Source organism: Rhinolophus sinicus, chromosome 18, assembly GCF_057876585.1.
Source record: "Rhinolophus sinicus isolate RSI-liver-muscle chromosome 18, RSI-T2T, whole genome shotgun sequence".
NCBI lineage: Eukaryota > Metazoa > Chordata > Mammalia > Chiroptera > Rhinolophidae > Rhinolophus > Rhinolophus sinicus.
The window spans coordinates 112,530,648-112,543,913 of NC_142518.1; the positions used below are offsets into that span (position 1 = coordinate 112,530,648).

The 13,266-nt window shown below is 36.9% G+C and overlaps 1 protein-coding gene across 2 annotated transcripts in view; it reads right to left on the reverse strand.

Annotated features, from left to right (window-relative positions):
• The window catches only part of FAAH2 (fatty acid amide hydrolase 2), an 84,583-nt gene that overhangs the window by 50,916 nt on the left and 20,401 nt on the right, over positions 1-13,266 (reverse strand). For both annotated transcript variants that reach the window (XM_019719518.3, XM_074323639.1), the window contains exon 3: positions 1,887-2,023. In XM_019719518.3, the coding sequence (XP_019575077.1) occupies positions 1,887-2,023 (137 nt within the window). The remainder of the gene's footprint in view (positions 1-1,886; positions 2,024-13,266) is intronic.

The window sequence follows — 13,266 nt, forward strand, 5'->3', positions numbered from 1 at the left end:
TGTTTTTTTCTTAATATACGCATTTATTGCTATAATCTTCCCTCTTTATAATTACTTTTTATGCATCTGATACGTTTTGGAACATTGGGTTGCCATTTCATTTGTCTCAATATTTTAAAAATTATTTTTCGTTTGATCTTTTCATTGACCCATTAGTTGTTTAGGAGTGCGCTGTTTAATTTCCACATGTTTGTGAATTTTCCAGCTTTCCTCCTCTTATAGATTTACAGTTTCATATCATTGTGATTGGAAAAGATAGTTGATATTATTTCAATCTTCTTAAGTTTGTTAAAATTTGTTTTGTGGGGTGGCCAGATGGCTCAGCTGGCTAGAGAACGAACTGTTAACAACAGGGTTGCCGGTTTGATACCCACAGGCCAGTGAGCTGCGCCCTCCACAACTAGATTGATGACAACAAGGTGCTGCTGAGCCTTCGGAGGGGCGGCCGGATGGCTCAGTTGGTTAGAGCGTGAGCTCTTAACAACAAGGTTGCCAATTCAATTGCCGTATGGGATGGTGGGCTGCACCCCCTGTAACTAAAGATTGAAAACAGCGACTGGACTTGGAGCTGAGCTGCACCCTCCACAACTATACTGAAGGACAGCAACTTGACTTGGAGGTTATGGGCTCTGGAAATAAACACTGTTCCCCGATATTACCCAATAAATTTTTTTTAAAAAGACGAACTTGTTTTGTGACCTAACACATTAGCTATTCTGGAGAATGTTTCACGTGTAGTTGAGAAGAATGTATATTCTGCTATTGTTGAGTTGAGTGTTCTGCCTATATCTGTTAGGGCAATTTGGTCTAAAGTTAGTTCGAGTCCATTTTTTTCCTTATTAATATTCTGACTGGATGATCTATCAACTTTTGAAATTGTGGTATTGAAGCCCCTATTATATTGCTTGCTGTCTATTAGTTCTTTCAGATTGGTTAATATTTGATTCATATACCTAAGTGTTCCTATGTTAGGTGCATATAATTTTACAATTGTACATCCTCTTAATAAAATGACCCATTTATCATTATTTTTCATTGGGCATTGAAGACCTCCCTTTAACATTTCCTGTAGTGCAGGTCTAGTTGTGATGAACTCCCTCAGCTTTTCTGTCTGGGAAAGTATTTAGCTCTCTTTCATTTTTGAATAATAGTTTTTCAGGGTAAATTAGTTGGCATGAGGCTGGAGGTTCCCTTCCCCCAGTACTTTTTACTTATCATCCCACTCTCTCCTGACCTATATGGGTTCTGCCAAAAAATTTGCTTATAGCCTTATGGGAGTTACCTTGGTTGAGATGAGATTTTTTTTTTTTTGTCTTGCTTTCAAAATTATCTTTTAAAAAATTTTTTTGATAATTTTGATAACTCTATTGGGGTGTATGATACAACCCAAAGAGGACTTCACTGAGATACATTATACTAAAATTATCAAAAATTAAGAATAAACAAAGATAACTGTAAAATATCTGGGATTTTCATTTACTTTTAAGGACGGCTGGAAATTATAAAATAAGAATTGCATTATAGAGAACGCACAGGCTTATATCAGCGTCCTGGCTTAGCTCTAGTCAAGCTACTTTAGGGTCATGAGCCTCAATTTATTTTCTTGAAAAATCAGATAATAATATTCTTGTAGTCTCCTTTGAGGATTAATGGGCTCTGAGCATAGACCCTTGTATGCTTTATAGTTCTAACAGATGATGGCCACTATTGTCTCTCTTTCCAATGGAACTTGCAGAATATTTCTCCTCAATTCAAAAATAAAGAAGAAACTTACATTAGCCTTTCTCTTTAGTAATATATTTTTTCTAGTTCATAACTTCAGAAAATATATGCCATTTGTGAATTCAACCCATGCATCTAAATAAAGAAAATGCAAAGAACAGTACCTTGTAGCTGGAAAGCTTCTTTCACTGTCAAAGGAACCCCAAGGTAGGGCCATTTCTTTTCCAGGGTGGCATCATCTTCCTGCTTCTCTGCAAGCTTTGTATCCACAGCATGAGCCTCCTTCTTAGCTTCCTCAAACCTAGAAAAAAATGAAACAGAGCTACATGAAGCACATAAAGTAGCCATCTACCCAGCTTTATTAAAAGAACATAAATTAGCATTGCTGAAATTGATATACTTGTCAAGATATTTATAAAGCTTACCCTTTGAACCAGTGATTCTTCTTTCAAAAATTCATCTAAAGTACAATAATCCAACATACTAACAAAATATATACAGAAAGATGGTCAGTGAATCATTATTTGTATTGGAAAACATGTGAAAGTAACCCACTACCAAATAAATTATTATAGATAACTATTTTGGACAATTGTACAGTCAATAATAGTGATATTTTCTAAAAACTTTACTGTTCTTTGGAAATTTTTATGATGTATACTGATTTCATTTAAATGAAAAGAGGAGGTTACAATGATGTGTTTCTAGACTAATCTCAATAATATGAAAAATACACGTGGATTTGCAAATAAACCAAATGTTAACAGTAAATGACCACTTTTTGGTGCTATGATTATGGGTAAATTATTTTTGTCCTTTTTCTGCCTTTTGCAATTATTCTTCAATAACTATATATTACAGAAATGCTCAGAAACATACAATTAAATCAATGTTCCTAAAATAACACACTTCGAGTGTATGTGGCAATACAATTACTAAATGACATAATGCCAATAGAATTTCTCAGTGTTTCAAGCAGTAATTCTTCAAAATAGGAATTTCAAACCCTCTAAATAAACTGCCATGCAACTTAAAAAATAATTTTCATAAAGAACCACTGGGCTCACTGGAAGCTGTAATGGTGTCTATTAATTATTTCAACAAATATTCAAAATAGTCAATAAAAATAAGTGCATAAAATCTATGCCTTCAAAACAAACAAAAATTCTGGAGCTATTATTTCCTACTTCTGTGATCTATACAAGTTCTTTCACTAGATTTCAGTTGCCTCAATTGTAAATTTGGGATATTTACCTAGCAGGGTGGTTGTGAGATGCAGTGAGAAAATGGATACAAAGTACAGTTGGGAGTCCCTAAGGAGGATTTATCACTTCCAGGTATATAAGATAATATGTCAGAGAAGGAAGACATATGAAGTGTAGAGTGTACCAGGATAATAAACGATGATGATGATGATGATGATGATGATGATGATGATGATGATGGATGATGATAGGTAATAATCATTAATATGTGTCAGGCACTGCTCTGAACACCATACAATCTCTCAATCTTAACAACCACGTGACATAGGTATCACTATTATATACAATTTACACATGAGGAAAGTTAGGCTTGAGGATGTCAAAAATTGTGCCCAGGATCACACAGCTAATAAATGATGGAACCATGATTTTATGCCAAAGTCTAGTTGGTTCTGAAGCCTAAAAACCCAGACTCTAGATCTGAGCTGTTCAATACAGTAGCTATAAGCCACATGTTCCTATTGATCATATGAAAATTGACTAGCGCACTATGTTGAAATTATAATATTTTGACAGTTAAAAAAACATGTTATTGGGCCGGCCCGGTGGCTCAGGCGGTTAGAGCTCCGTGCTCCTAACTCCGAAGGCTGCCAGTTCTGTTCCCACATGGGCCAGTGGGCTCTCAACCACGAGGCTGCCAGTTCAATTCCTCGAGTCCCACAAGGGATGCTGGGCAGTGCCCCCTGCAACTAAGATTGAAGACAGCACCTTGAGCTGAGCTGCCGCTGAGCTCCTGAATGGCTCAGTTGGTTGGAGCGCATCCTCTCAACCACAAGGTTGCCAGTTCGATTCCTCGAGTCCCACATGGGATGGTGGGCTGTGCCCCCTGCAACTAGCAGCGGCAACTGGACCTGGAGCTGAGCTGCACCCTCCACAACTAAGACTGAAAGGACAACTTGAAGCTGAATGGCACCCTCCACAACTAAGGTTGAAAGGACAACAACTTGAGTTGGAAAAAATGTCCTGGCAGTACACACTGTTTCCCAATAAAGTCCTGTTCCCCTTCCCCAATAAAATTTTAAAAAAACCAAACATGTTATTAAAATTAATTGTACTTGTTCCTTTTTATTTTTTAATTTGACTATTAGACTATTCAAATTTATATGTATAGCTCACATTTTATTTCTCCTGTATAATGCTGATCTACAGTGAGAACACATACATTTGTATTCCAGCTCCATTATTTACTGTGTCTCCTTGGGAATGTTATCTAACCTTTCTATATTTCAATTTCCTCATATAAATAATATAAATAATGAAACCAATAATATTTACCACACAGGATTATTGATATGATTTAATGAGTTAACACATTTGTAAATACTTTGTTTTTCAGAAATCCTCCCTCACCAACAGGAGTGGGAACCCTGCTGTCAGGTGTACACTACAGAATGCTGCTGTTCTCAGTGTGTTAGAACCTGACCCAAGTGAAACAAATAAAATTCTCTCTATCTCTCTCTCTCTCTCTCTCCCCAAGAAAAAGAAATAGGTAACTTGGTTATTTACAGATAAGACAGGGCTCTGAAGTTATGAATTAGTGGTAGGACACTAAAAAGAAGGTCCACACATCTACTTTTGAAAGCTCCAGCGCTGCCTCACTTCATGACCTTCTACGGCTCTGCTTGTTCAAACCTCTTTTGAATTCTGTAAAATTGCTAGGATCCCTACGATTACTGACTCCAATACTATTAATACCTTTTTCCCCCTTAAACTAGTCATACTCAGAGTCTATTTCAACAACAACAACAAAAACTTTTTTTCCTTTTTTTTAATTGTGTTCCAGGGTGAGCAGTATCAGGGATGTGTTTACTTAATGATATGGGAGAGGCCAGTCAATAAATAAAATAATTGCACAGTGTGACAAGCACTTTATAAAGGGCCCTGAGACGAAGTTGGGGGAAAGACAGGGGCCAGATTATGTTGGGCCTTGACCCTGGTGAGGGCTTTGGGTTTTATTGCAAGTGCATTGGAGACTAGGGGAGAGATGAGATTGGACTGACATGTAAAGAATATCATGTCCACTGCCGTGGGGAGTAAGTTTTTATTTAATCCAATCAAATGTTGCTAGAGAGCGTCCAAACAAATTGACTTCCAGTTCTTAAAGCCATCACCTCTCTATACTGAATTTCACTGCTTCCTTGTAGAACTTGGGACCCTAATTTTCCAAGGAGACAAACATCCAATTTCTGGTTTAGATTTGCATTAGAAAGAGGCCTTAATTATTCCGATCTCTAACATCTCTGGAGGTGGTGATTTGAGCTTTTCAGATGCAAACAATGTTAACTGCTGAGGGGCCCAGCTGAGCAAAACCCTGCACCACCTAGTGTGCGCAGGGTGAGGGTGGGGATGGGAGGGGAGTTGGGAGTTGGGAAAAGGAGTTAGAGAGAGGAGGGGGCACCTCATATTTGTCAAGTTTCCTGGAGGTCTGCAGAGGAGAATGAGGGTAATCAACATAGCAGTTTGTTTGCTTTCGATCCTTCAAGTATCTTCCTACCTATCCTTCCAGTTCTAATGCACTCCCACTGCCTCCAGTAAGCACCCCACCTCCACTCCCATCCCAGAATCTCCCCTATTGCTTCTGGGGCAGACATTGCCTCCCTGGGTTCCTGGTTTCTAGTTATAGAACTTCCCACACTGCACTGGATGGTCTGTCCACTTGGAGGACAAAGACTCATCTCATGCAGCTTTGCCTCCTTGCACAGCCCAAAGTGGGTGCTCAGGCAATGTAAAACGAATAATAGAACAAATAATAATAATAATAATAATAATAGTAGTAATAATAATAATAATAGAAGCCAGCATTTATATAGGGCTTCCTGTGATTCTATGCTATTTAGTCTCAGAGTTAGTAGACATTTAATCCTGTTCTCCAATTGCTGCCAGATCAAACGTCTGGCATGAATCACCATTAATAGTTATAGATTTATTTGTGGGATTATTTAATATTTACCACCCCCATCAGGACAAGAACTCCTATCCGTTTAATTGAAAATTGATAGAATGAGTAGACAGAAAATCAGTGAGAATATAGAATATATGAACAACACTATTAAGCAACTTGACCCAACTGGCATTTATTGAACACTCTTCTGAACCACAGCAAGATATACATTCTTATCAAGTGCATGTAGCACATTTACCAAAATAGACTATATTCAGGGTCATAAATTAAGCCTCAATAAATTTAAAACAATTCACTTCATACAAAGTATGTTCTCAGATCACACTGTAATTAAATTATAAATCAATAACAGAAAGATCGCTGTAAAATCTTCAAATGTTTAGGAACCAAATAACGCACTTCACTTCTATTGTAACCCATGGATTGAAAATCATGAAAAATGAAGTTAGAAGATATTTTGAACAGAATGAAATAAAAACACAACATGAGAATTTGTGGGATGCTGCTAAAGTAGTACTTATGGGGGAATTTATAGCACTAAATGGCTACATTAGAAGGAAGAAGTTGCAAATCAATGACCGAAGTGCCCAACTTGAGAAACTAGAAATGGGAGAGAAAATAAAACACAAATAAGCTGAAGAAATGAAATAACAAAGATCTAAGTGAAAAATCAATGAAATAGAATACCGAAAAAAGCAGTGAGAATCAATGAAACCAAAAGCTGTTTCTCTGAGAAGATCAATAAGAATGATAAACCTCTAGTTTGACTGATCAGGGAAAAAAATAGAGAAGACACAAATTTCCAATATCAGGAATCACAGAAGTAGTATCACTATAGATTCTCCAGATAATAAAAGGATAATAAGAGAATATTATGAACAACATTACGCTAATAAATTTAACACCTCAGATGAATTGGACAAATTCCTTAAATTCCACATATTACTAAAACTTAAGGAGAAATAGTTAACCTAAACAACTCTATTTCTATTAAAGAAATTGAATTTGTAAGTTATAAAGAACCTTCCCAAACTGATGAATTCTACAAAACATTTCAGAAATACATAATATCAATTCAATACAAATTCTTCCACAAAGTTTTCAGGAGTAGGGGAAAGGGAGTATTTCCCAATCTATTCAATAGGCCAGCATTACCCTGATACCAAAAGCAGACAAAGGCATTTAGCAAAAATAATCTTAATGAGCACAACCATTTAGAAACTATAGATGTTTCTGTACGTCTAGATCTAGGTACAAGGTAAACTCACTATCATTTCTCAAGCAAAGGCATAACACCTGGGTGTTGAACATTCCAGGGACCTTGTAGGTACATGCTGTCTATCTGAGTAAAGGGGTCACTTTCTACTCTGCTTATATTTCATTCCTCACAGAGGAAGGAGGTCAGAAGGATGTGAAACTGAGGATTACCACTCTTTGGAAATAAAAGGGTTTTCAGAGAGATTGGGGAACCTAAGATCATCATCTCCAACAGGAAGAAAACTGTAGCCCAAGTAAAGCATCCACGTACCTAAAAGTGCTACTTCTTGAAAGCTTCCCCAGATGTGAATACCTATCCAAAACAGAAGGGCCTGTAGATCATGAAAAGGGCCTGAAGTCAGGAAAGAGGAACTTGAGGAACAATGTCCCAGTCTGGAAAAAGGAGGACTTAGAGATAGACAATAGAAGGAGGCAGGAGCTAAAGGAAAGTTTTGTGACTAGGAGGTGAAAATAACTCAGAAAACTGGTTCTGAATTAGAAGGGACCCTTCATATGACAGCAAAATGATTCCAGTGGGCTAATAAGCAGAGAGAAAGGGATACGATGATGCTGAAAAACTAAGGAGTGCCAGATCATGAAGGGCCCTTACAAGAACACTTAGGAGTTTGGAGATTGGGATATTTAAAGCAGAAAAGTAACGTGATCTATTTTATGATTTAGATATCCCTTGGCTTTTAGAAGGTAAAGAACATAAAAGGGGGCAAAACTGGAAGCAAGAAGACTGCTTCAGTAGGCAAAGATAATGGCTGTTGAGACTAAAGTGTCAATAGTTGGGATGGAGAACAGTGGAGAGCTATATAGATATTGAGAAATATTTAGAAGGTAGAACTTATAGAAAATGTTAGAAAATTAGAATGTGAGGGCTAAAGAAGGAGAAATCAACTTGTGTTTTTGTTTGCTTGTTTTTGGTTTTGTTTCCTGGCATAAATGACTTGGTAGATGATGGCACCATTCACTGAAATAATACATATATATTCTACAAAACATATTATATATATACACACACACACACACACACACACACACACACACACATATATATATCAGGGGTGCCGAAACAATGTATATGCATCACTTGTATTCATCTTTTGTTATCAGTATATATTATTAGTATTTTAACACAGTTTTTTTCCTTTTTAAAAATGTGTACACATTTTTGGCACCCTCTGTGTGTGTGTGTGTGTGTGTGTGTGTGTGTGTACACAGAGGGTGATGAGTTCTGTATTAATTATTTTGATTTAGTGGGACCCAAGGATATCTAGGTAGAGGTATCAAGTAGGCAGATGTCCATAAGGGAATGGAGCTTAGAGGAAAGGTCTGAGAGTTACCGTTCTCCAAATAGTATTTAAAGTCATGGACAATCACAAAGGCTAAATATATTTATAATTATATATATAAAATATGAATAAATACATACATGAATTTATGGAATAAACTTTAAGAAACAATAAAATGTGCTTTGATATAAAAGAGGTAAATCATGAAATAATAGAGAGCAAGTCTAGAAGAGTTATATCTGCAAGATGACAGAGTAGGAAATATCAACCTTCATGCTCCCATCAAAAATTAGACAGCTATCTATGAAACAAAATAGCTCTGGGAGTACTCAAAAATCCAATTAAGAAATAATAACCATGCAGAAAGGATTGCTGCAGAGAACACCTTAGTGATGATGTTTGAAGACAGCTAGGGACAAAAAAAAAAAAAAAAAAAAAAAAAAGGAAGAGGCTATCTCTATTAGCCATGCAAGGGATATCAGCTCTGGCTCTTGAGCTCTTGATACACCATATAACAATACATTTTTAAAAAGGATGTGAAAATATTAGACTCATAGGAGTCTAAAAGTGGCAACAGCTGGCCTCAGTTCTGTGCTTGAGCTCTTAGGAACCTACAAGCACAGCATGAGTGGAGGCCATCTGCAGATTGCTTTGTGGCTCATGCCATGTGGCCCTGGGCAGGGCATAGGCTGCGCTGAACTTGGCCTGCAGTGTGTCCCCACCCAGAAGGTCCGGGAGCTGGCATGACCAGTGGCAAGCTTGGGACCAAGCCAGTGCATCACCTGGCCACCTCCAAGGATTACATACCCAAAGGGAACACTGGACAGGAACCAGAGCCCTGCTAAAGCAAATACTGCTCTGTAGAATGAGCCCCTGCACCACAGTGCCTCCACTGTAGTCATAGACAGTCCTCAAAAACAATGAGCACAAGGGTCAATCCCTCCTATTGACATACAAACAGCAACCAAGGCTCAACTACAACAGGAAGGCACATATAACCCACACAAGGGACACACCTAGAGCACCAGACTCTAGTGACTAGGGAGACTGTGCCATTGGGCCCCACATGACACCTACTACATAAGGCCACCCTACTAAGAAACACATCCCAAATAAAAGAACAGAACAAAGCTCCAGAAAAGGAACTAAGCAAAATGGAGACAAGTGATCTACCAGGCGCAGAGTTCCAAACATTGGTTATAAGCACACTCAATGATCTCAGGGAGAACTTCAAGAAAGAGATAGGAAACAAAAATGGATATGGAAAACATAAAAAAGAACCAGTCCGAAATGAAGAGTACAATAATGAAAATGAAGAATCCATTAGAGGGAATCAACAGAAGATTAAATGAAGCAGAAGACTGAGTCAGCAATTTAGAAGATAAGGTAACAGAAGACATCCAGTCAGAACAGAAAAAAGAAAAAGGAATACAAAAAAATGAGGAGAGTTTAAGGAGCCTCTGTGACAACATCAAGCATACCAACATTCACATCATAAGGGTACCAGAAGGAGAAGAGAGAGAGCAAGGAATTAAAAACCTTTTTGAAGAAACCATAATGGAAAACTTCCCTAACCTGGTGTAGCAAATGGATATTCAAGCTTAGGAAGCGTAGAGAATCCCGAACAAGATGAACCCAAAGAGGCCCTCACCAAGACATATCATAATTAAAATGTCAAAAGTTAAAGACAAAGAGAGAATCCTAAAAGCAGCAAGAGACAAGGAGTTAGTTTCCTACATGGCAGCTCACATAAGATTGCCAGCTGATTTCTCAACAGAAACTTTGCAGGCCAGAAGGGATTGGCACAAAACACTCAAAGTGATGAAAAGCAAGGACTTACAACCAAGATTATTCTACCCAGCAAAGCTATCATTTAGAATAGAAGGAGCGATAAAGAGCTTACCAGACAAGAAAAAGCTAAAGGTGTTCATTACCACCAAACCAGTATTACAAGGCATGTTACAGGGACTTCTTTACAATGAAAAAAAAAGATAAAAAATATGAATAATAAAACGGCAATAATTACATATCTGTCAACAACTACTTTAAATGTAAATGGAGTAAATGCTCCAATCAAAAGACATAGGGTGGCTGAATCGATAAGAAAACAAGACCTTTACATGTGATGCCTATAAGAGGGATCTAATGGCAATGTAAAGTACAGCACAGGGAATATATTCAATAACCTGGTCACAACTATGTATGGTGTCAGATGGGTACTGGCAGATAACTTCTTAAATTATAAAAATGTCTAACCACTATGCTGTACAACTGATACTAACATAAAATAATATTGAATGTCAAAAAATACACAAGATATCTGTAACATTAGGTGAGGCTATCTATTCATTTGTCAGAGATCCATAGCTATTTAGACTGCAGTTATGCAGTGGCCTCTGGTCTCAAGAGAAATACTCCAGCCATCAAAAGGAATACTTCCCTTTATTGGAAAGTTAAATTAATGTCCTCCTATGTAAATACCCAACGAAGAGTTAGTAATAAGCATCTCTCAAACCAAACTATTATTCCCTCTCAAATATGGTTCATTTAAATAAATTATGTGAGAGGAGTAAGAGACAAAATGAGATTTTTTGGCCAATCATTCTACAGCTTAAAATGTTGAAATTATTAGTGACTGTGCTAGACTGTACTAAAACTTTTGAAAAATAAACTGTCACTATGCTAAGTATTCTCTATGTGATGAAACAATGTGTACTTATTGAATGACGTTTATGAGAAAAGGATAAACATGTTTATATTATATTTAGTGAAAAAAAGTTACAAAAGTGTGCTGATAGCATGCTCTACTGAGATATACAAAAATGTAAAATAAAATCTTGAAAGACTTCTGTTAGCATATCAACATTCTGCCTTTTTTAAAAAATTTATTGGGTGACAATTGTTAGTGAAATTACATAGATTTCAGGTGTACAATTCTGTATTACACCATCTATAAATCCCATTGTGTGTTCACCTCCCAGAGTCAGTTCTCCTTCCATCACCAGAGATGAGGGTAAGGGGGGTCGAATACTCTTTTTAATGCATTGTGTATTCGATTTACTAGAATTTTGTTTCGGATTTTTGCATATGTATTCATCAGAGATATTGGTCTGTAGTTCTCTTTTTTTGTGTTGTCCTTACCAGGTTTTGGTATCAGGGTAATGTTGGCCTCATAAAATGAGTTAGGGAGTACTGTCTCTTCTTCAATTTTTTGGAAGAGTTTGAGCAGGATTGGTATTAGATCCTCTTTGAGGGTTTGGTAGAATTCACTAGGGAAGCCATCTTGTCCCGGACTTTTGCTTTTGGGAAGGTTTTGGAGACTGATTCAATTCCGTTACTGCTGATCGGTCTGTTTAGATTTTCCAGTTCTTCATGGTTCAGCCTAGGAAGGCTGTATGTTTCTAAGAACTTGTCCATTTCTTCTAGGTTATTGAATATGGTGGAATATAGTCCTTCATAGTATTCTTGGATGATCTTTTGTATTTCTGTGGCATCCGTGGTAACTTCCCCTTTTTCATTTCTGATTTTGTTAATTAGTGTCTTCTCTCTTTTTATCTTAGTGAGTCTAGCCAAGGGTTTGTCAATTTTGTTAATCTTTAAAAAGAACCAGCTCATTGACACAATAATTTTTTCTATTGTCTTTTTGTTCTCTATTTCATTTAGTTCTGCTCTGATTTTTGTTATTTCCTTTCTTCTGCTGACCTTGGGTTTCACTTGTTCTTCTTTTTCTAGTTCTTTAAGGTGTAACATAAGGTTCTTTATTTGGGATTTTTCTTGTTTCTTCAGATAGGCCTGTAATGATATAAATTTCCCTCTTAAAACTGCTACTGCTGCATCCCAAAAATTTTGGTAGGATGTATTTTCATTGTCATTTGTTTCTAAGTATCTTTTGATCTCTCCTCTTCTCTGACCCAGTCGTTCTTTAAAAGAATGTTGTTTAATCTCCATGTATTTGTGTTTTTTTCCTGCTTTGTTTTTGCAGTTGATATCCAATTTCAAAGCCTTGTGATTAGAGAATATGCTTGGTATGATTTCAATCTTCTTAAATTTGTTGACGCTGATTTTATGTCACAATATATGGTCTATCCTTGCGAATGTTCCACGTACCCTAGAAAAATATGTATAGTCTGATGTTTTAGGATGAAATGCTATATAAATGTCAGTTATGTCCATTTCATCTAATGTGTAATTTAGGGCTGCTATTTCATTATTTGTTTTCTGTTTGCATGATCTATCCAGAGCTGTCAATGATGTATTTAAGTCCCCTAGTGTAGTTGTGTTTTGCTCAATTTCTCCCTTTAGTTCTGTTAGTAGTTGCTTGGTATATTTCAGTGCTCCCTGATTGGGGGCATAAATATTGATGACTGTTATGTCTTGTTGTATAGTCCCCTTTACCATTATGAAATGTCCATCTTTGTCTCTTGTTACCTTTTTTACACTGAAGTCTGTTTCATGTGATATCAGTATGGCTACACCTGTTTTTCTCTGGATACCATTTGCTTGGACTGTCAATTTCCACCCTTTCACTTTGAGTCTATGCTTGTCCTTGTAGCTGAGATGTGTCTCTTGGAGACAGCACATGGTTGGGTTTAGTTTTTTGATCCAATCTGCTACTCTGTGCCTTTTTATTGGTGAGTTTAGTCCATTTACATTTAGGGTGATTATTGATATGTGAGGATTTCCTGTCATTCTATCTTTAGTTTTCTGGTAAGACTGTGTCTCCATTGTTTCTTTGCCTTTTTGTTTTTGTCTGTTATTTCTGTGTGGTGGTATTCTATGATGTTTCCCTCTGTTTCTTCTTTTTATTACAGTATATATTTCA